This window comes from Cervus canadensis, chromosome 32 (genome assembly GCF_019320065.1).
Source record: "Cervus canadensis isolate Bull #8, Minnesota chromosome 32, ASM1932006v1, whole genome shotgun sequence".
NCBI classification, from domain to species: Eukaryota; Metazoa; Chordata; class Mammalia; order Artiodactyla; family Cervidae; genus Cervus; species Cervus canadensis.
In genome coordinates, this window is record NC_057417.1 from 33042898 (window position 1) to 33067866 (window position 24969).

General features: G+C 50.6%; 1 protein-coding gene across 6 annotated transcripts in view; it reads right to left on the minus strand.

Annotated features, from left to right (window-relative positions):
• The window catches only part of SDK1 (sidekick cell adhesion molecule 1), a 724732-nt gene that overhangs the window by 135724 nt on the left and 564039 nt on the right, over positions 1–24969 (minus strand). For all 6 annotated transcript variants that reach the window (XM_043455307.1, XM_043455310.1, XM_043455311.1 and 3 more), the window contains 3 exons: positions 24692–24839; positions 23630–23770; positions 18973–19154 (listed from right to left, as the gene is read on the minus strand). In XM_043455307.1, coding sequence (XP_043311242.1) covers positions 18973–19154; positions 23630–23770; positions 24692–24839 — 471 coding nt within the window. The remainder of the gene's footprint in view (positions 1–18972; positions 19155–23629; positions 23771–24691; positions 24840–24969) is intronic.

The following is a 24969-nucleotide window of genomic DNA, read 5'->3' on the forward strand; positions in this document are numbered from 1 at the left end:
GACGAAAGCTCGCGTTTTCCCTTCACCTTGGGCCTAGGCGAGAGAGCTTCCCCCGCTGCAATGCCTGTTATCGAAAGTGTAATTACGTTTTAAATGTCCACGGACCCGAACAGTCCCGAAGGAATCCCAGGATGCATTGCAGCCCTGACACCGGGCCGAAACTGTTGGCTGTCAATAGATCCTTAGCATTTTGTAAGGTTGTGAAGTTACCAGAGTGTCCCAAAGTTAAAGCTCTTCACTTAACATTCAGTTGTGTAGGAAATGACGTTGATCTGTGTGCCCTTTTTAAAGTGGGCCTTGGATTCTTCCCCTTAGTTGATGACACGTTTAGAATTTTTATTGCGTTAAAAATCGTTTGTCTCATTCAGGGTGCTTGGTGTAAGTCATTCTCTGTGTTCTTCTGTCAGGAGTTAGTCTGTTCAGACACCTGAGCATTTGTTAAAACTTCTTAGCTGTCATATGCAGTTTTGACCATGGCTAGTCGAGTGACTTTCTGTGACTCCAAGTTAAGTCTTCAAAAATCTCCCTGTACTTAGGGGATGCTTAAGTGATAGCATGCTTTCAGGTACTGATTTTGTAGGAATGTAAAAAAAAAAAAAAAAGAAAGCTGAGCACCAAAGGATTGATAGTTTTGTACTATGGTTTCAGAGAAGACTCTTGAGAGTCCCTTAGACTGCAAGGAGATCCAACCAGTCCATCCTAAAGGACATCAGTCCTGAATATTCATTGGAAAGGACTGATACTGAAGCTGAAGTTCCAATACTTTGACCATCTGATGTGAAGAACTGACTCATTGGAAAAGACCCTGATGCTGGGAAAGATTGAAGGCAGGAAGACAAGGGGACAACAGAGGATGAGATGGTTGGATGGCATCACTGACTCAATGGACATGAGTTTGAGAAAGCTCCGGGAGTTGGTGATGGACAGGGAAGCCTGGCGTGCTGTAGTCCATGGGACTGCAAAGAATCGGACACGACTGAGCAACTGAACTGAACTGAATAAACACCCTTTAGATGTTTATATTAGAATCTAAACTTCAAGAACCTACAAGAGAAAATTTAAAAAGAAGTAAAATAGTGAAGAAAAAGAGCAGAAATCAATGAAATAAAAATTAACAATAATAGAAAAAAAAAACAATGAATCCAAAAGCTGTTCTTTTAAAAATCAATAAACTTCTAGCCAGACTGATAAAAAATAAATAGAAATTGCAAATTACCAACATCACCAATAACAGGAGACACCTCTATAAACTCTACTGATGCTAAAAGAATAAAAGGACATTTTGAGTATCTTCATGCTCATTAAGTCAACAACTTAGATGAAATGAACAAATGTCTTTAAAGAAACACACTTCCAATCTACTCAAGAAGAACTCTATGACCTGAGTAGTCAAATAGCTATCAAATATTTGAATAGAAAATTAAACACTTCCAAAAATGAAAACTATTAAGCATATAATCTTCAATGGTTAATTTTACTAAGCATTTGAAGAAGGAAATAAAAGACCTTCTAAAGCATTAAGCTGACATCAAAATCAGAAAAAGGTGAACATAAAAAGAAAGAAAAGTAAACTACAGGCCTGAGAACATAGATGCAAAAATCCTTAATAAAATACTAGAAAAATCAAATTAAGAAATACGTAAAAATCACAATTTATCCTAATTCAAGTAGGGTTTATCTTACAAACATAAGGCTGGTTCAACATCTGAATATTCATCAGGGTAATCTGCCATTATCAATAGAGTTTAGAAAACATGATCATCTTAATCAATTTAGAAAACTTGTTTGACAAAATTGAACCTCCAATAGTGACTAAAGGAAAAGTGAAATTGAAAGTTGCTCAGTCGTGTCCAACTCTTTGCGAACCCATGGACTCCATGGAATTCTCCAGGTCAGAGTACTGGAGTGGGGAGTCTTTCCCTTCTCCAGGGGATCTTCCCAACCTAGGGATTGAAGCCAGGTTTCCCGCATTGTAGGCAGATTCTTTACCAGCTGAGCCATAAGGGAAGCCCAAGAATCTGGAGTTGGTAGCCTATCCCTTCTCCAGTGGATCTTCCTGACCCAGGAATCAAACCAGGGTCTCCTGCATTGCAGGTGGATTCTTCACCAACTGAGCTATCAGATTAAAGGGAAAAAACCAACAACAACTACAACTCTCAAAGTAGGAATTAAAAGGAACTTACTAAACTTGCTAAGCCACTTCAGTCGTGTCTGACTCTTTGCCACCCCCTGGACTGTAGCCCTCCAGACTCCTTTGTTCATGCGATTCTCCAGGCAAGAATACTAGGTGGGTCACCATGCCTTCCTCCAGGGGATCTTCCCAACCTAGGGATCGAACCTGCATCTCTTAATGTTGCCTGCATTGGCAGGTGGGTTCTTTACCACTAACGCCACCTGGGAAGCCCAACTTGCTAACAGGCATCTGTAAAACACCTACAACTAACATTTTATTTAAGATGAAAGACTGAATGCCTTCCCCTAAGATGAGGAACAGAGCAAAGGTGTCTTTCTTACTGTTCCTATTCTGGAAGGCCAAGCTGGTGCAGTAATGCAGGAGAAAGAGACCAAGGGCATACAGATTGAAAAGGAAAACAAAGCCAAAAAACGCTCTCTATTCACTGACAATATTACTGTCCGTGTAGAAAATTCCTGCATTTACTTAGAACCGAGATTAGCAAGATCACAGGATACAAGATCAAAATATTTTGAAACACAAGCAATGGAGAACTGGAAACTGAAATTAAGAATTCAGTTACATGGCAGTTAAAACATGAAATAGATATAAATTTAACAAACTATAGGCAAGATCTGTATGCTGAAAAATGATGAAAGAAATAGAAAACTCTTGAGAGTCCCTTGAACAGCAAGGAGATCAAACCAGTCAATAAGGGAAATCAACTCTGAATATTCATCGGAAGGACTAGCGCTGAAGCTGAAGCTCCAATATTTTGGCCACATGATGTGAAGAGCTGACTCGTTGGAAAAGACCCTGATGCTGGGAAAGACTGAGGGCGGGAGGAGAAGGGGATGACAGAGGATGAGATGGCATCACCGACTCAATGGACATGAGTTTGAGTAAACTGGGAGCCAGTGAAGGACAGAGGAGGCTGGCGTGCTGCAGTCCATGGAGTTGCAAAGAGCTGGACACAGCGGGGTGACCGGACAACAGCAGCAGCAAACTGGAAACATCTCCAAAGCCCTTCAGCTGCTGGAGAGGAAACCACCCTGGCCTGTCCACGGATGGCCCGCTGCTCACAGCGAAAGGGCAGGAGCCGCTCGTTCCTGCCAACAACTTGGACAGCCTTAGTGCCAGACGCGGGGAAGGGCCAGACTCAACCGGCTACATGGCAAGCTGGGTTTTCCCATTTTTATGATTCCTGTAAAAGGGGAAGTTGGAGGAGAGGAAGCAACCGCACCAAAGGCTGGGGGTGGGGGCTGCTCTCAAGGTAAGCAAGTTATACCCCAGTAAACCTGACTTTAAAAAGGCTGCAGATCCTTGATGCCTTTTCTCACGTAGAGGTGCTGTTTGAGGCACTTCAATGCAGACTCTGTGATTGTTCTGACCAAGAGAATATGACCCAGGCCTTAATAAACTAGCAGCTTCCACGCCTTATCTCTAGAACCGTCCTTTCTGTGAGTCCTGAGAGGAGAAAGGAGTCTGCTGTCCCTGTGGCCACCGTGCTGGAGCGGCTGGGCGTGGTGCCTGGGGGGCAGCCCCAGGGTGCCTGGCCTGACGGCCTCCTGGTCAAGGCACCCACACTCGAGGGAACCCCTCTCCCCTCTCCTGACCCTCAGCCGCCAGCCCAAGGTACTGCCTCTCCAGATCCCACTCCCAGCCCGTAAAACCACGAGATACGGTACAGCGGTGCTGCCTGCAAGCTCCAGGTTTATTCTTCGGCAATGGGTTGCCCGGACAATTTCCCCCGTGTAAGAGAGGACGGAAGGGGGTGGGAGGGGAAATAAGGAGGGAAAAGGGACAAAAGAATATGAAGAGCGAAAAAAAAAAAAAAAAAAGAATATGAAGAGCGGTTGGGAAAGAACTGAAAACGGCCGTGACTCCTCGGAGAGCTCACGTCCTCATTCTTTGCAGGCTTAGTTCTGGGATTTCCTTTCCAATTACCGACTCTGAAGTTCCATAAAACTTTCCAGTCAAATGTGTATATATATATTCTCTAAAGCAAGACCACACCGATCGAACACCTTAAGAAAACGGCATTTTGCATAAACTAAATGAGCAATGACTTCGCTTTGCATCACGTAACAGCCACGCTGAGAGGCCCTCTCCCCGAGGTCAGCGCCTCCCCGCCTTCCCCGCCCCGGGGCCCAGACACCAGGCGTCCTGGCCTGGCTGACCCAGCTCAGAAGGCAAGCTCCCTCCTCCTCCCGTCAAAGCTCACAATTCTCCTCAGCTCTCTTCTGATCTCGGATCCTTCAGCATCTCTTTCTCCTAATTACTGTCATCAGAAGTGACTCACAAATTTGTGGACAATGGGATTAAAAATTCCCTCAAGTGAGAAAAAGACCTACAGCCCATAAATCCTTCTTGACAGAGCTTCAAATAAAGAAGCTGCTATGGTGGAAAGGTCTTAATTACGGAGGAGGGTTATGTAACACCAGCCTTCCGGGAAAGGCAGGGCTCGGCCCCTGAGGAGCCGCTGCTCTGCAGGACAGTGGAGGCCCACGCATCCAGAGCTGGGCTGGGCCTGCGACCCTCCTGGGAAGCTGTGAGGCCTCCAGGGGCATTCTCTCCCCAGATAATTAGCACCTGAAGTGCCTTTCTTTCCAGGCCGTGAGGAGGCCTGGTGAAGTGACAGGGATTATGCTTTTCTGTGATTTTCACTGCTCAAAAAAAAAAAAAAAATCAATTTTCACCAGATAATTCCCCCCAGACCCCAGTGAGGACACACGACCTAGATTCCCTGGACACTGCCTCAGTTATCACAGTCAGGGACAAGGAGCCCTGTGGGGAAGCCCCCAACTCTCCGGGGCACCTAGCAGCCAGCTTTTGTGAATGGAGAACCGCACGAGTGGCTTTAGACCCAGAAGTCCTCTTCCTCCGGGAAACGTTTGCAAGTTGTAGATAACACAAAGGCCTTTTCCGGTTCCTGAGGATGGATTTCTTGGAGTGGCCAGTAGAGGGCGGAGTGGGGGTACAGCGGTCCTGTTAGGGGGCCGCCACTGGGGTCCCCCCAGGCCGGGAGATGCTGTCAGCTTTTCATTGCAGTAAACCGTTTTTTATGGCCACTCAAAAACATACGACTGTTGAAATTACATTTGAAAACTATACGTGTGCATTACATACATTGTTGAAGTGTGTGTGCCTAGTCATATCCAGCTCTTTGTGAACCCATGGACTGCAGCCCACCAGGCTCCTCTGTCTATGGAATTTTCCAGGCAATAGTGGAGTGGGTTGCCACTTCCTCCTCCAGGCGATCTTCCTGACCCAGGGATCGACCCGGCATCTCTTTCGGCTCTTGCGTTGGCAGGTGGATTTTTTTTTTTTTTTTTTACCACTGAGTCACATGAGTATTTAAAAATAATAACCCACATGACTAAATCAACTCATTAGAAAGAACTACAGGATTTGACAGCTTCAAATAAATTATTTTTTAAAATATTCTGGATAAGATAGTATATAACTATTACGAATTTTCCAAAATTTTAATCCTTAATTAAATAAAAAGGAAAACATCAATATTGCTTACTGCATGTTTCTTATTTTTTTCTGATTTTTTCAACCTGATTTATTTGAAAATTTTAAGAATGTGTTCAATCACAACTTTTTGAAAAGCTGATTTCTGAAGTTACTACATACATACAGTCCGCTTTGTTATTCTTTATATTTAAACATGTGTTGCTGCGTTCAGCCGCCAAGTCATGTCCAACTCTTTGCGACCCCACACACTGCAGCAAGCCAGGCTTCACTGTCCCTCACCATCTCCCCGAGTTTGCCCAAGTGCATGACCATTGAATCCGTCAGGCCATTCAACCACCTTATCCTCTGTTGCCCTCTTCTTTGACTCAATCTTTCCCAGCATCAGGGTCTTTTCCAACGAGTCAGCTCTTTGCATCAGGTGGCCAAAGTACTGGAGCTTTAGCTTCAGCATCGGTCCTTCCAAAGAATATTCAGTGTTGATTTCCTTTAAGATTGACTGGTTTGATCTCCTGGCTTTCTGAGGGACTCTCAAGAGTCTTCTCCAACACCAGAGTTGGAAAGCATCAATTCTTCAGTGCTCTGCCTCTTTATCATCCAGCTCTCACACCTGTACATGACTACTGGAAAGACCAAAGCCTTGACGAGATGGACCTTTGTCGGCAGTGACGTCTCTGCTTTCTAACACACTGTCTGGGTTTGCCATAGCTTTCCTTATCAGATGAATCTAACAAAATCCAAGACTCTATGGTCCCACCTGCTTTTCACTTTGTGAAAGAAATGGGATCAGAACCCCACTTTGACAAAATAATTCTTCAGAGGGATTAAAGCTGGTGCCGTGCATCAGTGCTCACCAACCTGCGATGGAAGTGACCTTGATTTAATGATCTGGACTGGGTTTGTCACTGTGTCACCTCACGTGCCATCCATTTATCTTCTAACAGTATTATTCATAAACGGAACTTTCCTGTTTTAATTTCAAGGTGAAGTCTACCAGCTGTCCGAGAGTTTTTGTAAGAGTTTGTGAACAAAGTGTTATTATTATCATTGCTGTTAATGTTTTTAGTGAATGGGTCTCACTTTGAAGGTCTGTTGAAGGAAAAGCTATTGGCACCAAAAACGGCCATTAACTGCCACTCTTTAGCGCCTGACTGGACTCCACAGAGAACTCCCCAGACCATCTACAGTAACACGTACGAGTGACATACCATCAGTTTTATGATTCTAAAGGAATCAGTGTTTGAACTCTAAAGAAAAATTATTAAAACGGGCAGCAGTATCTGTGTAGATATATACAAATGCCCATTATTTTAAAATACTTGTTGTGAGAAATATTTGATCAGATTCCAAATCCAGTCACATTATCACAAAAACTGTTTGACATTACATGTTTGTAATGTCAAAATGAAAGGAAGAACTGTTAACCCAGGGAAATATTGCCCCCTTAAAGTATAACTTAAAGAGGGCGAATTGTCTCCATTCTGGTTATAACAGTAAGACAGAAGTTTCTCTTCACTGGGGAAAAAAGCGATAAATAATCTTCAGCACTCACGACCACCTACTTGTGCAAATGGCTTTCTTGTTAATGGTTACTTTCAAATCCTTGAAGAGGTTATCATTAGAAGTCTTGATGGTATCTGAACGGCACCTTCTGAAGAATAAAACCACAGATTGAATACGTTGTGTTCACCCATTGAGGTCAAGTTTCTCACTCAAAATTTTGAGATTTTGATTGGAAAGTTTTATACAAATTCAGCATGTAAAAGTTCCCCTAGCATTCTCCAAAGTTGATCAATGTGGCTCTGAAAACACACACTGTTACGAATCCACGGACTGAAATGTATTTGGGACACTTCGATTCATTGCAGTTATTATTATTGATTTTCACATTATCCCATCTTTAATGAGTGGGAGCCTCTTCAAAGTGGCTCAGGGGTCTTCCTGACAAGCTCTCACTGGGGCTTGATAAGCTTCTTCACTTTTTGGAATTATATATTATATTAGCTTATATGATATACCGCCTGCTCCTGACCTGGAATCTCCCATTCAGCCAAGAAAGCCTGTTTATTTGGGGGTTACTGGGAAACTCTGGGCTACTAGGGTGGTTCTCATTTCCAGGCCTTTTTACAAGAAATTCTTTTTTCCTTTGAGGATAAAATCATCATACTTCCAATTCCAATTTAGGGTTTCAACTTTGCTAAAAATCTCAGTTCCCAGTGACAGCCACATAGTACTTACTTGCTTTATCTCACAGCACTCACACAATCGTGCCTTAAAAACACCGAATCCAGCACATCCATTCCCATGGCCGCTGAAAGCTGCAGATCCTGTTTCCTCCAGTTTTTGATTTTGGTTCTGTGCTAGGGATGGGCAGTCAGACCATCACGTTTCAAAGCTACTTGAAATAATTACTTTCTATTTGGCTAAGTTCACCAACTCAACATAAGCTATGTTCATTTGTCTCATATTGCCTTCAGGTTTTTAGAATTTCTGTTATAAATGTTTTAAAATAACCTAGTTTTATGAACAGATGAGGGTTTTCCAGGTGGCACAGTCGTAAAGAATCCACCTGCCAATGCAGGTGATGTGGGTTTGATCCTTGGGTCGGGAGGATCCCCTGGAGTAGATCACGGCACCCTACTCCAGTATTCTTGTCTGGGAAATCCCATGGACAGAGAAGCCTGGAGGGCTACAGTCCGTGGGGTTGCAAAAGAGTTGGACACGGCTGAGCACGCATGCACACATGAATAGATGAAGTATATTTACATGGCTTCAGAGTCAAGGAGAAGCCTAACTTCTGTCTCTGTACCTCCTTCTCCTGTGGGTATAGTTCCAGCCCCCCACAGTCCTGGGGTTCACCAGCTTGTCCTTAAAGGAGTCCACTCACCACTGCTGACAGGCGGCCACTCGGCGGCCAGTAGGGCTTCCTGGACCCCTTCCTTCTCTGCAGTCCCCGGGTGCCCAGCCGAACACTGTAAAGGGACCTGCCTTTCCTCTCACAGCCGCTGCCTGTCCATGCCTGTCTGTCTCCTTGCCCACAGAGCCACTGGACCATCTGAGAATCACAAATCTAGCCAGCTGGGCTTGGCTCCCAGGGGCCAAGTAAACACCCTGCTGCCCCCGTTTCCTGCATGACGGGATGGACAGAGCTGCCCGTGCTGGGCCCCCTCTCTGCGGGGCCCCCGAGTCCTCACCAGCCCTCACGGAGAGGCAGCTGGAGCTGGCCTCCAGGCTCCAGGGGCAGTCAGCCCAAACAGGATTCCATGGCACTGGGCCTGCCCTGATTGGGAAACGTGTCACTGACAAGACTGGTCCCAGCTCTCCCTGGATCTGTGCTCAACTCACCTCCCAACGCTCTTTATGGCAACAATCGGCACATCCTGTCCCTCCTCCGCTGTCACGTGGCTGGTCGTGTGTCTGGAAGAGCAGCGTCTGGCTTTTATGTTTCAGCCTGATTTCAGCCATCAATCTAACACCCAAGTTTATTTTTATTTCTGATTCGGGGACAGAACATCTGAATGGCTCTCTCAGCTGTGACACCTGCAGGTTTGACGGGCATGTCTCCACCCCCTCCGAGTCCCTGACAGAAGTGCTGAGTAAGAAAAGCCGCGAAGGGTGACGGGTTCTGCAGCTGGAGTCACCTTCACACTGGTGGTCCTTCAAGTGAACGACACTCTCTGGGCAAAGCTGAGTCCTCGGGGTCCGCCCAATGACTTTATCACCCAATCCACGATTCTCCATCTCAGCCACAAGGGTGCTGATTGAGAGAACTGATAAGTAAATGAAGCAATGAGTGGAAATCAAGCCACAGAATGAACATAACATTTGAACCTATCAACTTGGCAACCCTCCCCCAGGAGGAAATGAGGTTGGTAGAAGGTGGCCTGTTCTGAGTGACCCAAGGTGACTCCGAGTCACAGTTTTCCACCTTCCAGGAATGTCTACTGCTTTTCACAGCCCACAGAATTTGAGACTTTGTCGGGTCAGCACTTCTCCTGAGCCAGTCTCTGCAGCTGGAAAGAGAGACACCGGTTGGGCTCACGTTTGCTATTTCACTCAAGTACTCAAACAACATCATGCAGATTATGCAAAGCTGATCTGCAGGACCCCCGAGTAAATTCTAGACTATCATTACAATCCATCTTCTCTGCAATCTATGTAAACAGCGGAAATCGGTTTAAAATAACAGTTAATCAGAAGAAACGTGCACGGGCCATGGAGCTGCCTGATGTTTGGGGGATTCACAACATGTCAAATAAAATTAATGAAGTGACACCGTGAAACGCCAGCAGGGAGATTCACAAGGTCTCCTGGGCCAGGTGGGCGTGAGCGTCCAGGCCTCCGTGGGGGAAAGTGACTGACGTCTGCCTCCTTCTTCTCACCCCATATCAGCTGGAGGAATCCAACCTAAAGATGCTAATGGCCCACTGACAATGCTGTCAAATCAGCTGAATTTAGTGCAGAGTGAGATGACAGTGCATCGCTCAACATACATTTCTGTAAGCTAACATGCTCGTGTGTATCTACTTGAGATACCGTAGCGACTTTATCTGTTTCAAACCATGAAACCTCAGTGTCCCGCATGATGCGGCTCATCTCTCACTGCCCTCAAGGCAAGGTCAGTCTTCTGGTTGTGAGCAGCCTGGCATGTGAACACTCATGGCCTCCCTCGCCTAGAAAAACGTCTCTTCACCTCTGCTCATCCTCTGTTCTCTGGGGATGGAGCTGCTGGCGGGATGGCTGGTCCCAGCAGTGTCCACGCCATGGAAGGACGCCCGACTCCTTACATCTCCACCACAACCACGCACTCTGATTCTCCTTATCCTGAACGTGTATGATCTCAGGTATTGGGAACTGAAGAGTCCACCCAGAATTCACGGGCGTTTCCGTCTCCAGGTGAGCCTACACCACTACCTGCCTTTCAGAGAGGGGAGAAGCAGCTCACGACGTGGAGGAACCACGGGCTACAACTCTGCTGTGTGGACAGATATATTCCATCTGCATGCTGGGCCGTGTCATTAAATCCGGGGAGCTGAGGGCTACGGCTGAGTTCTTGTGCCATGACAGTGCTCGTGGTTTTGATGCACCTGCACGTCCTCCCGGCATTAAACAGTCCTGACACTTTGTGGGGATAACGGATCTTGCACAGAGAAGCTCAAGAACCCTTTTTTTAAGTGTCCTGCGTAAGAAAATACCTTAACACTGAAAAAGTTTTGTGTATCCCTTTCCAAACTTGTTTTCCCCAATTCTTTATGCACCAGGCACTGAGGGGAAAGTCTTCGGGACCAGTCTGCAGGCTGGGGAGGCGCAAGGCCAGCAGGCCCTGGGATCTTCTTCTAAGACAAGGAGAAGACCGTGGGAGAGAAGGCTGGGCGTCGTGCTGAACACGGACACTCACTGGCCCACTGGTGGAAACTGAAATAGAAACGGCAGGTGTTCGCCATAATCAGACATCTATTTATGCTTCATTGATTGACGTGTCAGGCACCGTGCTTGGGTTTGGGGGTATAGATGTAAATAAGATCGATCAGATGCAGCCCCTTCCTTCAAAACTTTCCCAGGCTTGTAGGGAAGCCCAGTATAAGCCTCACAAAACAGCGCGCTGGTCACAGTGTTGGCGCTCCCCAGGTGGCATCAGTGGTGAAGAACCCGGCTGCCAGTGCAGGAGACACGAGAGACCGGGGTTGGTCCCTGGGTCGGGAAGACGCCCTGGAGGGGAAGATGCCCGGCATTCTTGCCTGGAGAATCCCATGGACAGAGGAGGCTGGTGGGCTGCATGGGGTCACAGAGTCGGGCACGACTGAAGTGACTTGGCACGCGGGCACGGTCATCTAAGATGGGTGTGATTGTTCCCCTGCGTGTTTCAGTGGTAGCTGAAGGGCAAGTCTTCTCTCCCACAAGGCCGTCTGCAGACACGGGTGTTGGACTCCACCTGCCTCCAGCCCCCGAATCTCGGCTTTGTGCCCAGGCTGGCCCGGCTCGGTGCCCACTCAGAACCACCCCTGTTGGGTGTTTCATTGTAGTATCTCCCTTGGGTACCCGGCTTCAACCTTGACCCTGACGTGAACTACAGGCCAGCTGAACCAAACACCCTGTATTGCTTGAATTCAGTGTTTTTTCAAACTGCAGGCCACTACTGCATTAGCAGCAGACCAGAAACTCAGCTTAGTGATCGCAGCCTGCATTTGTTAAAGAAGGGAAGAATGAGACAGAATGGAATAGAGCAGAAAATGTTAAAAACTGTCATACACCGTCAGGGTAGTTATTGTTCTCTGAACCTTTCGTTTCAGTTGTGTGTGTGAGTGTGTGAGTCTGTCCTGGGTTTCCATGTAAAATAGACTTATTGTGCCTATTTTTCATCCTGGTAAAAAAATATCCACAAGCTATTGCAAACCCACTTAAGAACTGGAAATCTGGAAGCAATTTTTGCCCATGTTTATATGCACAATGAGAAGGAAAAGCGTAAATTTGAGCACTTCCCAGCATTTTCAACCTGTGTGACCTTTGGAAAGCTGGTTACGTCTCTGAACTTCTATCCTTTTCTCTGTAAAACAGGGACCATGGTGCCTCTCTCACACGACGGCGGGGGGATGGCCGCAAAAGGCAATGAACGTAAATGGACAGTACATAGGACAGCGGAAACTGGCGTACAGTGGTTCCCCCCGAAGAATTCTATTCCTATCCTTTCCTGAAAGGTCTCAAAGACCAAGTTAGGCCCGTACCTAAAGGAACACCCCGCATCACTTTGTTCACTTCCTATCGGGTGTTTCAGGTGATGCTGGGAGAATCTGCACATTAGCCTGTCTGTAGGCACAGCCTGACGTCTAGAAAGTCATCAGGACTGAGAAACGAATCTTTTCGTGCCGTGTCATTTACGCTACATTGAGAATTTCCCAAGAGGAGATGGAATGGCGCTTGCAGAGTGCTCATTTATAATCCTTACTTTAGAAAATCCTGCGAAGCCCAAGTGAACATTTAGGGGCTTTTACTAATGTTTTAGAAACCTGGGTAACCAAATGTTTTTTCCCATTTCTCTCTAAATATGGAATAGTTCTCTTTCATTAGAAGGTAATGTTCTGAAACCAGAATAAATCATTACAGCACAAAAATACCTGTTACAAGAAGAAAAATGATAAAGAAATAAAACCAGAAAAAATTAAAATCTTGGCATGCTCAAGAATGATGATTTATAGTATAATTTGTCTTTGAACCCTTTATAGAAAAACCAGCATTTGCATCTTAATGGACCCATTTAAGGAAGGAATTCTTGCCTGGAGAATTCCATGGACAGAGGAGCCTGGCAGGGCAGAGTCCATGGGGTCGTGAAAGAGTTGGACATGACTGAGTGACTAACACTTCAGGAAGGGATGAAGCTTGCTAACCGCACTGGCTTGGGGCTTCCCAGGTGGCTCAGTGGTAAAGAATCTGCCTGCCAATGCAGGAGACACAGGAGATGCGAGTTCCATCCCTGCGTCAGGAGGATCCCATGGGTAGAAGAGTCTGGTGCAGGCTTACCGTCCATGGGGGCGCAAAGAGTTGGACATGAGTGAGTGACTGAACACACCTCAAATATCTGCTTGGTCTGCTTTGGCTCCTTACGACTTGAACACCTGGGAATTATCTAACACAAACTTGCTCACCTCCTAGTTTCTCATATGCCCCACCTGCCATGATCTTGCCCATCAATCCCACTTAATAGACATTGTTATCAGGGCCTCATGACCTTCTCTTCCCTGCAGGAAGTTTTCAATGTGAGAGATTAACCTACACATGGGCTTTCTTGCTGGCTCAGTGGTAAAGAACCCACCTGCAAAGCAGGAAACACAGGAGACGTGGGTTCAATCCCTGGGTTGGGAAGATCCCCTGGAGGAGGAAATGGCAACCCACCGCAGTAATCTTGCCTGGAGAATCCCATGGACAGAGGAGCCTGGTGGGCTGCAGTCCATGAGGTCGTAAGAGAGTCAGACACGGACGCAGGTGAGCATGAACACGAGCAGCACACACACGGAGCAGCAAGACTCAAAACAGCTCTGACCACGTGAACTCGGGAACCAAGCTGTCACATTTCCACCGGGATCAGCCCAAGTGGAAGGGAAGACAAGTTCACCCCAGAAGTTCCTCCCGAACCCTTCCAGAAATCAACATGCTTTTGGTTTCAAGAGGAAAAAGCCAGAGAGTCTAAGTTCCGCATAACTAAACACCCAGCATAATTATGAGCATTTTTCCTACTGCCAATGTCTACTTCAGCAACTTTCTAATCATCCAGTAAGGGAGGAAAGCACTGTAGTCATCTGAGGCAATCAGTGGTTCCAAGTCGATGCTGACGCGGTGTTCGGCTCCACAATCAGTTTCTGTTAAAAACTGTTCTGCTAACGGTGAGAGACAGGTGAAGCAGTCACATGACCGCACGGTTCTCAGGGGAGCCTCGGAGTGGCTGGGGTCGCACACAGTGTCGGGACGTGGACCGGAACAGATGCTTTAATTGCATCTCAGCAATAAACGGGGCTGAGGAGAAACCTGGGGGGTGGCAGGTGGACGGAGGTTCTCCGCACTTCCGGGGACAGTTCACTGGGCTCAGAGGTATGACCCCCTTATCGTCCGTCAGGAGCCCCCTTGAGGAAAGCCCCTCTGAGACCGAGGCCGCGTGCTCTGGGGGCCGGGCAGCGGCTCCCCCACCCACATTCCTGCCCGCGTGTGCCCTCGCCGGGCCGACGCCTCGCTGTTCACACGTCCTCTTTGCGGGTGACCGCCTGACACGCACACGCCCCCCGATGGCAGTGGGAGCCCCTTGAGGTCTCCTGGCATTCTGACGCCGTTTCAAGAGGAGCCTTTTACTGAAGTCGAGATAAACAACTCGTGTCCCAATGGCTCCAGTCCACCACGCGGCTGACGGGAAGGAAAAGGAGGCCGGCTGGACGGCAGCTCGGCTCTCCCCTTTGCCCCTGCTCCTCCACGGTCTCCTGACCGGCCCCAGAATCGTGAGTACACACATTCCAATAATTTCCTAAATTAGGCTGACAAATAATTAATCTTACGCGTAAGTCACCCCTCCCTATCCCTGTAATACACCAGCACTTTAATTACTCCCTTTTCAGCTTCAGGGGCCAGTTCAGCCCCCCAGGCCTTCTCAGCGACGGCTGCGAACAGCCCTGGGACACACAGCGGGCTGCCGGAGCAGAGCGGCTGAGCCCCGGGGGGAGGCCGAGGGGTCTGGGGAGCTGTGGGCCTGCGGTGAATGGTGACTCCAGTCTGGGTGGTTATGAGGACCAGCAGGCGCTCTGCCCGCAGCCGCTGTGCCTACAGTCTCACCGCTTTATACCTAGAAACCGCACATCCTCCGGGCGAGTGCTCAGCAGGAGTCGCCGGACAGAGTCGGGCAGACACGGCCAGGTGCCCTCTGCTTGCCCTCCCCTCTTCCTTCCTTAATAACGGACGGAAATGTGCCCAGCTGAGGGACCCTTTCCAGGCTCTCTGGCACAGAGACAGTCCATGAGTTGTAAGCACGAGTCTGTGGCAGATGAGACTTCTAAGAAAGTTCCTGAAAAGTGGGCATGCTTGATTATTTGGCCACAAGGCAGACCCTGTGCCTTCCTCCTTCTAGAATGTGGATGTGATAGCCGGCATCACAGTAGTCAGTTTGCAACCACGAGGCAGGTGCTGCAGATGGCAAAGCAAAAAAGGAGTGACCATAAAGCTGCCACTATGACTCCACAGAACCCACTGCCCACTCTTTCGGTGTCAGAAAGATGAAAACACATCCCCACTTCATTTACGTTACTGTTCCTTTGGGTCTGTTTCTGGCAGCCGGACTCCATTCTGAACCAGTTCAGCAGCTACACTTACTTCCCTGGGGCTGCTGTCCCAGGAAAGCCCCTCTGCAGGGGTGCCTTCCCAGTGACGGCAAGCTCCTGGGAGCGCCCTGGCTGCAAAGCCTCTAGAGCATGTCAGTTACGCCGAGTGTGTGGGTGAACGGGACTGCCTTCCTGAGAACGAGGCCGGATTCTGTTCTCCTTCTCGGTCTTGTTTAACAAATGTGAGTCTTCACTTGCGGCCGAGGCTGAAGCCCCCAGGCTTGACCATGAGACAGGAGTCCCCTCCACTCTCAGTGACCTGGCCTGTTGCATGACCCCAAGCACATAGGAGGCACTCACATCAATTTCTCAACATGTGTCCTTGATTTTACTAAATAGCAAAGAAATTGACCCCAAAATTTCTTTTTGTACAACTACCAAGATGGAGACAGTCAAATACCACAGTCCGTACTGGTCGTTGTCAGGGCGGACGGAGGAATACAGACAGCAACGCGGGTGTGTGTCACAGCCCAGCAGTTAACAGTCTTTTCACCCACACTGCTTCCTTTTCTCTTCACAGCTGCCCTTAAAGCAGTCAGGGTGGGTGGAGATGTCAGAACTTTACAAATGCAAAAAAAAAAAAAAAAAGAAAAGAAACAAAAACCAGAGGCAGAGAAGAGCTAAGATGTTTCTTAAAGGCAGGTAAGTGGTACTGATAAGTAGTAAGAGTCAGGCTTTATGGACTCTGGACCAGGGCCGGCTCGGACTGCGCAGGCAGAAAGGTGTGCGTGTCTGCGCCCATGGTGAGTGTTCCCCGTGTAAGCGAGCCCCACGTGAACCCCATGTGAGCGAGCCCCGTGCTGAGGGACCGGCTCTCTCCCCTGGCCGTGTGTCCATCCTGATCTGCCAGGTGTGGAGCCCAGGGGACCAGTCCCGGGGCTCAGGCATGACCCCCAGACAAAAGCGGAAGCGTTAGAGGCTGACGCGGCCTGAGAAGCTCTGCTGGTGCCCGAGGGTCCAGGCCAGGGCAGGGCCTGGGAGCAGAGCATGGACCTGACTGAGTCCAGTGCTCGGGTCAGCTGCCCAGGCATCAGTACCGCACAGAGCACACGGGTCAGCCGTGAGAAAGACGCCAGAAAAGACGCCTGCTGCGTGATTTCTGAGTCCACACCGAGGGTGGCGGGATCACAGCCTGCATCAAGGACACACAGAAAGTCAGAAGCGCCCTCCAGTGAGCAAAGACGTGGATTATGATCACCCTGGGGGCCCCGAGACCTGCCGGGGTTCTCAGTTACAGGCTCCCTGCTGGCCACCCAGTACCCAGGCAGAGGAATGGTGACTCAGCGGTGCCGGCCGACACGCAGATGGGAAACCGCACACAAGGTCAGCTCACAAACAGCGGAGGAGAGGGAGACTCTGAACACCTCTGCTCACAGAGCTAGCGGAAGTCAGGTTCTCACCTACGCGAGGAAGCAGACTCCCCCACCCTCACCCGAGCCGAGGCATCCAGAGACGGCTCCACGTGGAGTCAGCGCCTGCCTCCAGCCGCGTCCAGATCCACGAGCCCCTCATGCCAGACGGGCAGCCACGCCGCCAGCAGTCAGGCCGGATGAATCCCCTGTGGGACCCCACTGACCTCAGAGGGGCCAAGGGCACCCAGAAAAAAGCGCTGCTGACTCAGAGGACCCGATGTTAGGGCTGCTCCGCCTGCGTTAGCCCAGCGACCTCAGACCTGCCCAACGTGAGCAAAACGTGCCCTGTTTCATCCCAGAAACTGCCAGTGAGCTGAGGAGGGGGCTGGGCTGGTCCCATGGGACAGGACGTCCCAGCGAGAGCTTGTGTGGCAGGCTGGGCGGGGCGGAGGGGCAGCCCAGAGGGGACATGTGTGAAGCTGTACGGCACACTTCCGTGGCTCCTCTCTGCGTCGGCGATCGGGGGAGCTCATCAGCTCACAGCCGGACCAGCGCCCTGCCGTCTGCAGCGGCCGCCCCACCCTCGGGCCCCTCCGGTCTCCCCTGCACACCTGCCGACACCCGTCCTCACACGGCGCTTGGATCACGTCGCTCACGGCCCTAAAGCTTCCCCCAGGACGGTGGGACAGACGCGGGACGCAGCACCCCACAGCCCTTCTGGGCCAGGGGGAGACTGTGCCCCGCACAGAACGTGAGCGCGCTGGCAGCTGGAGGAAACCGTCATGTAAACAGTGCTGGGGGACTCTCAGCGGCGGTATTTGTCATTTTAAGTGTTTCCGGATTTATTGTTATTTTATTAAATGGACTAATTAAAGCAAGCGTTAACAGTGCAGGTTTTCCGCTATTTTCATTTTCCAGTGAGTGATCAGGAGGTGCCGGCAGACACACAAGCCCTTCCTGCTGTCCTGCATGCTCAGTCTCTCTGCGCGTCACTGGGAGAGCTGGGCTGACGGCACTTAATTCGTGAGGAGGATTTATGGGCTCGGGGATGACAACAGACAGCCGATCAATACGGGATGATAATGACAGCGTGTAATATCAGGGAACGTTAGGTCTCAGGCACGACTTGGGGAGAGACGTGGGCAGTTAGGAACCTTATCATTTGAAAAAGGTCAAGGCCTGGTAACAATAAAAATGCCTAAGCAAATAAACTCACACCTGTGAGTCAGGGAAGGGGAAAACTGCTCAACGAAAAACGGTTTTAGATTTGGTGGGAAAATTGCTTCCCCGGGCCAGGCTCCGGGCTGCTTTGGTGTGCCACTGTGTCCAGAGAGGGTCTACTTGTTACTGCGGAGAGCGCTGAAAGTGAAGTCAGACGTGGAGGCTGTCTCTGAGGGTCCAGCCCCTCCTGGGGCCGAGACCCGGACCCTCCAGAAAACAGGGGAATTAACTGGAGATGACAAGGGTTGGGGCTTGGCACATAAATGTAAGACCTGCTGGCTTTATGGCATTCTGCCTGCTCAGTTTTGGCGGGTGGGTGTAGGGAGGAGTTTTTATGGGTCTAGTGAATCGTTTGCTTGTGTAACTGGAAAAGGAAACCCAAAATGGGGGTGGAGAGCATGGAGTTGCAAACCCCACTACTAATAATTGTATTACATCGCTAAAAACAAAATACTAAATAATCATTCTCTTTGAAAAATGTTCACAGCTTCACACAGGACTCCACAGCCACCTTCATTGTAAAATTTACCATTACTCCTTTTAGAAAAAGTCAATTCCACAGGAATTTTCAGAATAAGTGGACCGTTAAAGGATGTGTAGAGATGCATTCCGTCCTTAGGAACCAGAAAGCAGCAGACAGAATAATATACCCAATCCCTTTCTGTGGTTTTGCTATAGTTTACGAATAGAGGGAGAGATTAAATTAAATATGTGATTCATCCCCTTTTGATTGCTCCCTAGAGGACTGAACACTCTATTTTTATTTCAACAGAAATAAATATTTCAAATATTGAGTGAGCTGAAATATTTCAAAATATTTCAACTCACTTGCTCCAACAGAACTTCGCATATCCTGCTCCCCAGTGAAGAAGACCGTGCCGCCTGGGGGGCTCACCTCCTTGCAGGGTGTACTCAGTCACGGCTCTGCTGAAGACGCCCAGGCCGGCTCCGTTGTAGGCAGCCACCTGTATCTCGTACTGGGTCCAGATGATGAGCTCGGTCACCAGGCAGTAGCTGACCTCGGGGCTGCTGATGTTCCTCTGCTGGTATTCCCCGGGCAGGCCGGCCAGGCGGTACCTGCGGCAGACCGAGAGAGATGACTTGAGCCACAGGCTGGGTTTGCCCGAGGCTGCTCCACGCGGTTAGAGGAGATCAGGGGTAGACAGACAAGAATAAAGCCCAGAGGTCCGCCCCAGACGACACAACTTCCACTTCCATCGCTAAGCAGGTCTGATCTAATCTCACAGTGACTAGAAGCTCTGGGCTAACAGGCCTCACACTTCAACCATGTCAGGGTTTAGGAAAAATGATCCCTTTTTAAGTGTCAGTCGTCCAGGGAGTACAGTAACTCAGGACCCCAACTTTCAGACGAGATTTCTAGTGGGTTGCAGCTATAAATCAGTCCTGGCGACCCCTTCCTCCAGTGACTCTGAAACAACGGAGGAAAGGAAGTGGGCAGCGTGGTCCCTCGGTGTCTGGGGGCTGAGCTCCCTGCTGGGGTGGTGCATGAAGTCCAGAGTCACAATGACTGGCTTTCAAAGGTGCTCACACTCCTAAAACATGGGTCCACTGCTAAGAGGGGCTTTTAGGGGACCTGTGAGAGGGCAATGTGCAGGCTCTTTTGTGTACGAAAGGCAGAGATTTAAAGTTGCATTTATTTAAAACAATGACGTACACGACTCTGAACGCAGAAAACATATTAGCTGGGAAGTTGCTATTTGCACAGTGAAAGGACTGTTGTAACATTACTTTGAGTGACAGATGTCTTCCATGATCATGTGTGCAGAAGTGAATGGTTCCTCTGGGTAAGCTGAGGGGTGAGAGCTGTGGGAATAACTTCCTCGGGCATCATACAGCTTCCAAGGGCATGGAGTTTCTAGCTGAGAGCTGGCTCCTTCCTCAAGGAGACATGTCTCCGATGCTCGGTGGGGATGGCAGAGGTACAGGAGGACATGGACCTGGCGTGGGGCAGGAGACACACCCACTCCCCACGGCGGGCTGGGGTCTTCAGGCGCCTTCAGGACGCTGAGCGACCCTGCAGAGTCCCGGTCAGCCACCATGCCGTCCCCAGGGCCACAGGGCCTGGACGCAGGGAAGGGCCTGAGCCAGACTCACTCGAACCAGCATGTCAGCAAGGCTACCGCCCTCAGAAAAAAGAAGGAAATCCGAAATCCAAGCCTGGAGTGGGAAACAGCTCTCCAAGGAGCGTGATGAATGAAAACGCACTCAGGATGTACGGACACGGTAATAAAAGGTTCTTCATGAAAACCAGGGTTTTCTGAGACTTGTCTTTGAGCCCTTCCTGCTACAGGCCGCTTGTGTGCGGTGAGTCCTGCTGGGGAGGAGGCAGAGAGAACCGAGAGCAGGCAGGTCATGAAGGGCACGGAGGCCCAAGGCCTTCCTGCCGTGCGCCTGAGAGGAGCCGCAGGACACGGGCCCGCAGCGGCCCTGGGGGAGGCGCTGGCGCACACGCGGCGTCCGCGATGGGCAAGAAAGAGGCCTCACGCCCACCTGTGCCTCTCCCCCCAACCCCGACCCCGCTGCAGCTCGCTGGACTCCCCCGCCTGGGCTGGGCACCGCTCACGGCGGGCTGAACCGCATCTGTCTCAGGACGGCCTGTCTTCTAGGCAAGGAAGGCTTGGTATGGCATCATCTGAGTACCAGCTGTCTCCCCATCTACAGAACGGGGGCTTTGAGAATAAATGGCCCCGGGACAATCAGGCAGGCATTTTGAAAAAAAGGCAAATGTTGGCTCCCACCCACACCAGACTCCAGAGTAGCCTGGCACGTGACTGGGCCCAGGACCGCGGGTACCCAGCAGGGTACAGCCGGGCGTGGCTGCTGGAGATCCCGCTTCACTGTCTGGTATGCGTCCCAGGGAGAGCAGAGCCGGCCACCCAGAAGACCAAGCCGGGAAGAAGACTCACGAGCTGGCAGGTCTGAGGCCAACTCTTTACCTCTCTGAGCCGTGGCTTCCTCCTCCCCAAGGTGACGCGGTAATGATGGCATCCCGTGGGGTCGGTTGGAGAATAGGATGAAACGACGGGTGCAAAGGAGCTGTGATGGATTAAAGCACCCCCAAAAACACTTCTCTGCTGGGAACATGGCTTGTGTAGGAAGTGTGCTAACGGAGAACCCTGAGTTCTGAACCCTGAAACTGAGCCTGCCCACCCCTCCTCCCAGACCTATCTGTATGAGGCAGGGAGAATCCACCTCTCCCTTCTGGCAGGCAGCGTGGTCCATTCTGACCAGCGGCTCAGGGCACTCTTGTAATATTCACAGAATGTCTAGGAAGGTCATAATTAATAACAGAAGCGCAGGGCATCGTCCGCTGAAGGGCCGGATACGTTGCCCAGGAGACCGCCTCAGAGAGAACAGAAGATTCTTTACATGGAAATAAACAGGAGAATGTTTTTAAAGGACATAACCCCTATGTTCCTCTCAAAGAAACACCCTGCCCATTATTATGAATATTTTATTACTGTACACGCACTCTAACTACTTCTTACGGCCGGAGCCGCGGCGGTGATTTATTTCCACTTTGTTCTTCCGTGGACTGTGCTGCTGGTCTGACATGGAGTCCTGTGCCCCGGAGGGTACACGCTTGGAAACAGAGCTGATCTGCAGACTGGAGGATTATTTGGAAATGTTTCCCAGCAAATTCATTTTGGCATGGGTCTTTAATTTTTGAAAACTTGGGATATTCATGGCCTGTGTGGTACACCTGCGTCTCAGGGCTCTCTGGACTGAAGCCCCTGCAGATATGATGCCCTCTTTTCCAGCGCTTGCCTCCACTGACACCATCATGGAAAATCCTTTTAAGAGTCGTAATCCCACAAAACAGGGAAGTGTGCAGTGGCCGACGGGGCCTCGCAACATCAGAGAGCTTGCGTTAGGAAACTCCACGCCCCGAGCCTGGCTCTGCGGCCTGACTTTTAAAGTCCTTACTTGGCAGATGGAGCCCCAGGAAACTTTTCCTCTCTGTGGTCAAAAAAAGACAGAGGCGGATGGGATGACAAGCATGGGAGGGGGAGGCCGGTCCAGAGGGGAGGCCAATTATCTTCATTAGTTGATGAGCAGGGGACCAGGGGACCAGGGGACAGCTGGGCGAGCAGCGAGGAAAACCTGGGCTGGAGCAGCAGGAAGCGCTGGGCTGCTTTCCCAGGGGAGAGAGACCAGGCTCTGGACGCACCCACGGGCCCATAGGTCCACCCACGGGTCCACAGGCGCCCCCTGCCCACAGGGGGCCGATCAGCAGTCTCCTCTGTGAACCAGGGAAGGGAGGCCAGGGGCTCAGAGACCGAGGGGGCCCTGTGTGCGGGTTCAGCCCCGCGGCCCTTGTGCAGCCGGGGGACGGCCACGTTTGAACCTCTTCAGGCAGATAATGATCTGGCTTGTGTTCAGAGGATAACTCACATGCTTGAGGACAACTGGAGAAGAGCAGTGAATTGGTTGTGACAGGCACCCATTACGTGCGTATAGATAAATGTGTAATAAACGATGAGTGGGTGATTACATAAATACATGCTGGGGATGAGCTGACTTCTGTACGCAGACAATGGAGTTAAAGAAGCAACTCTCTCGTAATGTTTTACGTTTAGCTACGGAGTTACATCACTCCACGTGAGACCTTTGTTAACCTGGTGTCTCCTGACCACAGGTTTAGCACAGGCGCGGGCTGGGTGTCTGCGAGGTGGACACCTACCAGCCCTGCCCCCGGAGGCTGGTGACGGGTGGGTCCATGGCTGCACAGTCCATTAGGAGGGAGTTCACAGTTACCTTTTCAATACTGTTTTACTTTTTTCCTTTTACTTGCGTTGACAAACTACTAAACCGATTGCTTTCGCTGCCATTTTAAACTTAGCAGTAGTTTTTGGCAAAGCAGTTTCCTCTGCCAACCCAGCCAGGGCTGGCGTGGTTCATGAGAAGTGCTCAGAAGCCAAACCCCTCCCAGACGGGCAGAGAGAGCCAACTGGCCACTCCTGGGCCATGTCTGGTCTGCGGCTGGGAGGGTGTGGCCTGCCCTGTGTTTTAGAACATAATGGTTTCATTCCCAACACTGGAAAACTGTGAGAATGCACGTAAAAAAGCCAGGCTTTTATCTTTTTCTGATAATTCCGGAAAACCTGGCAGCCCAACATACTAGCATGGTAAAAACTGGCTTGTAATGAAATCAATTGTATTCTTTTTAATTAAAAATCATTATACTTTAGAAGGCATACCTCTGGTAAAAACCTAAGAGTGAAAGGATTTACAAGGAATAAGCATGCCTTGCTTCCAGCCTGGAACACTCCCCACTGTTCTGCTAAACTGCACCCCGTGAAGGTATGTATGCACCACGGCTGGATCTGCAGAGCCTGTCCCCGAGAGGCTGCCCACAGGCGCTCGTTCTCGCTGTTGGCCGCAGTACCCACCACCCCCGAGAGTCCTACCGCTGGCCTGGGTCTCCAGATTACTGCTGGGCTCCTACAGACATCTGAGCTTGCGCCTCAGCAAGACAGACACTGGACTGTTCGCAGAGGCCTAAACGTGGCCGGGCACGGGCTACTTGCCTGAGGATGTATCCACGGAGCACCCCATTGTGCTCCGTCTCTGGGGGCGGCTGCCACTGGACCATGATGGACTGATTGGTGCGCCCACTGGCCACTATGTTTTTCGGGGGAGCGCTGGGTGGCTCCTCGGGGAGCATCAGTCTGAAAAGAGAGGGCGGGAGGGGAGGAGAGATGAGCCCCAGGAGCACGGGGCCCTCGCGCCCCTTCTCAGTCCTGCTGAATCTTGAGCTGAACTGTGTGCTCGAATCGAGTGACGAATAAAGCAAAACACACAGCTGATCCGACAGGAAGGACAAATCAATATAATGGGTCCGGAAGACACAGGGGCAAGCTTGTTCTGTCTGAGCAGCCCACGGTACCTCCGCCCTTTAAGGACCACCAGCCCCAGCGAGCCCGCTCGCGGGCCGAGTCCGGGGCTGCTTCCAAATCGCTTTCTTCGGTGCCTTCAATATTTTGCACACCAAGCCCCCACGATTAGAAAACAGTGGTTGACAGCTCTCAACACTTCCACTGCACAGGCTCCGAGAGCTCCCACTGGCCGGGGAGGGCGCGCTGAGATGCGATGAAGCCCTTTCCCCAGGTCACATCTGAACAGGCTTGAGAGCAGTTGCCGGCCTGGGTGGGTGGGGGGTGGTGGTGCGGAGGACTCAGCATCAGGACCACCACCGGGGAAACGTGGGGCTCGCTGTGCCTCCCGCGGACCTGCTGGGTGCTTACGAGTTCCGCCCCGCAGGCTCACAAAGGGCCCAGAGACACCGCCAGCTCTTTAATCTCGAGTACACAGGGGACTCTGCGATCGGGAATGACTCCTGCCCGTGTAGTCAGAGCGCCCCAGGGGCCTAAGAAACTCTCCTCTGCAGTGAGGGAGCCCCGGCCCGCCCCGCGAACCCCTGCGCTTCCTCTTGGTTACAGGCTTCCCACTCGTGTCCGCCCCCCCCCCCTCAGGTCACTAAGGGCGGAGGTCGATGACCTCGAAGTGACCTCGCTGATGGCCTCCCTCCGCCCCACGAGACGCTCGCGCTCGGCTCCCCTGGCCGCGCGGAGGCAGACGCGGCCGCTCACCTGCTGGTCTCCGCGCTGTACTGGCCCTTGCCCACCTGGTTCACGGCGCACACGCGGAATTGGTAGGTGCGAGCCGGGGTCAGGCCGCGCACCGTGACGCTCGTCATCTCGGGGCCGACGTCTGACAGATGCACTTTCCAGGGAGAGTCTGAAGGGAGGAGCAGAACAAGTTCGAACCTCTGCAGGCGCCCGTCTGAATGATAACAAGGGAACGCAAAGTGCGTCCGCATAAACCGGCTCACTCGCTCGCCAAGGCAGACGGAGGCGGGAGGGGTCGG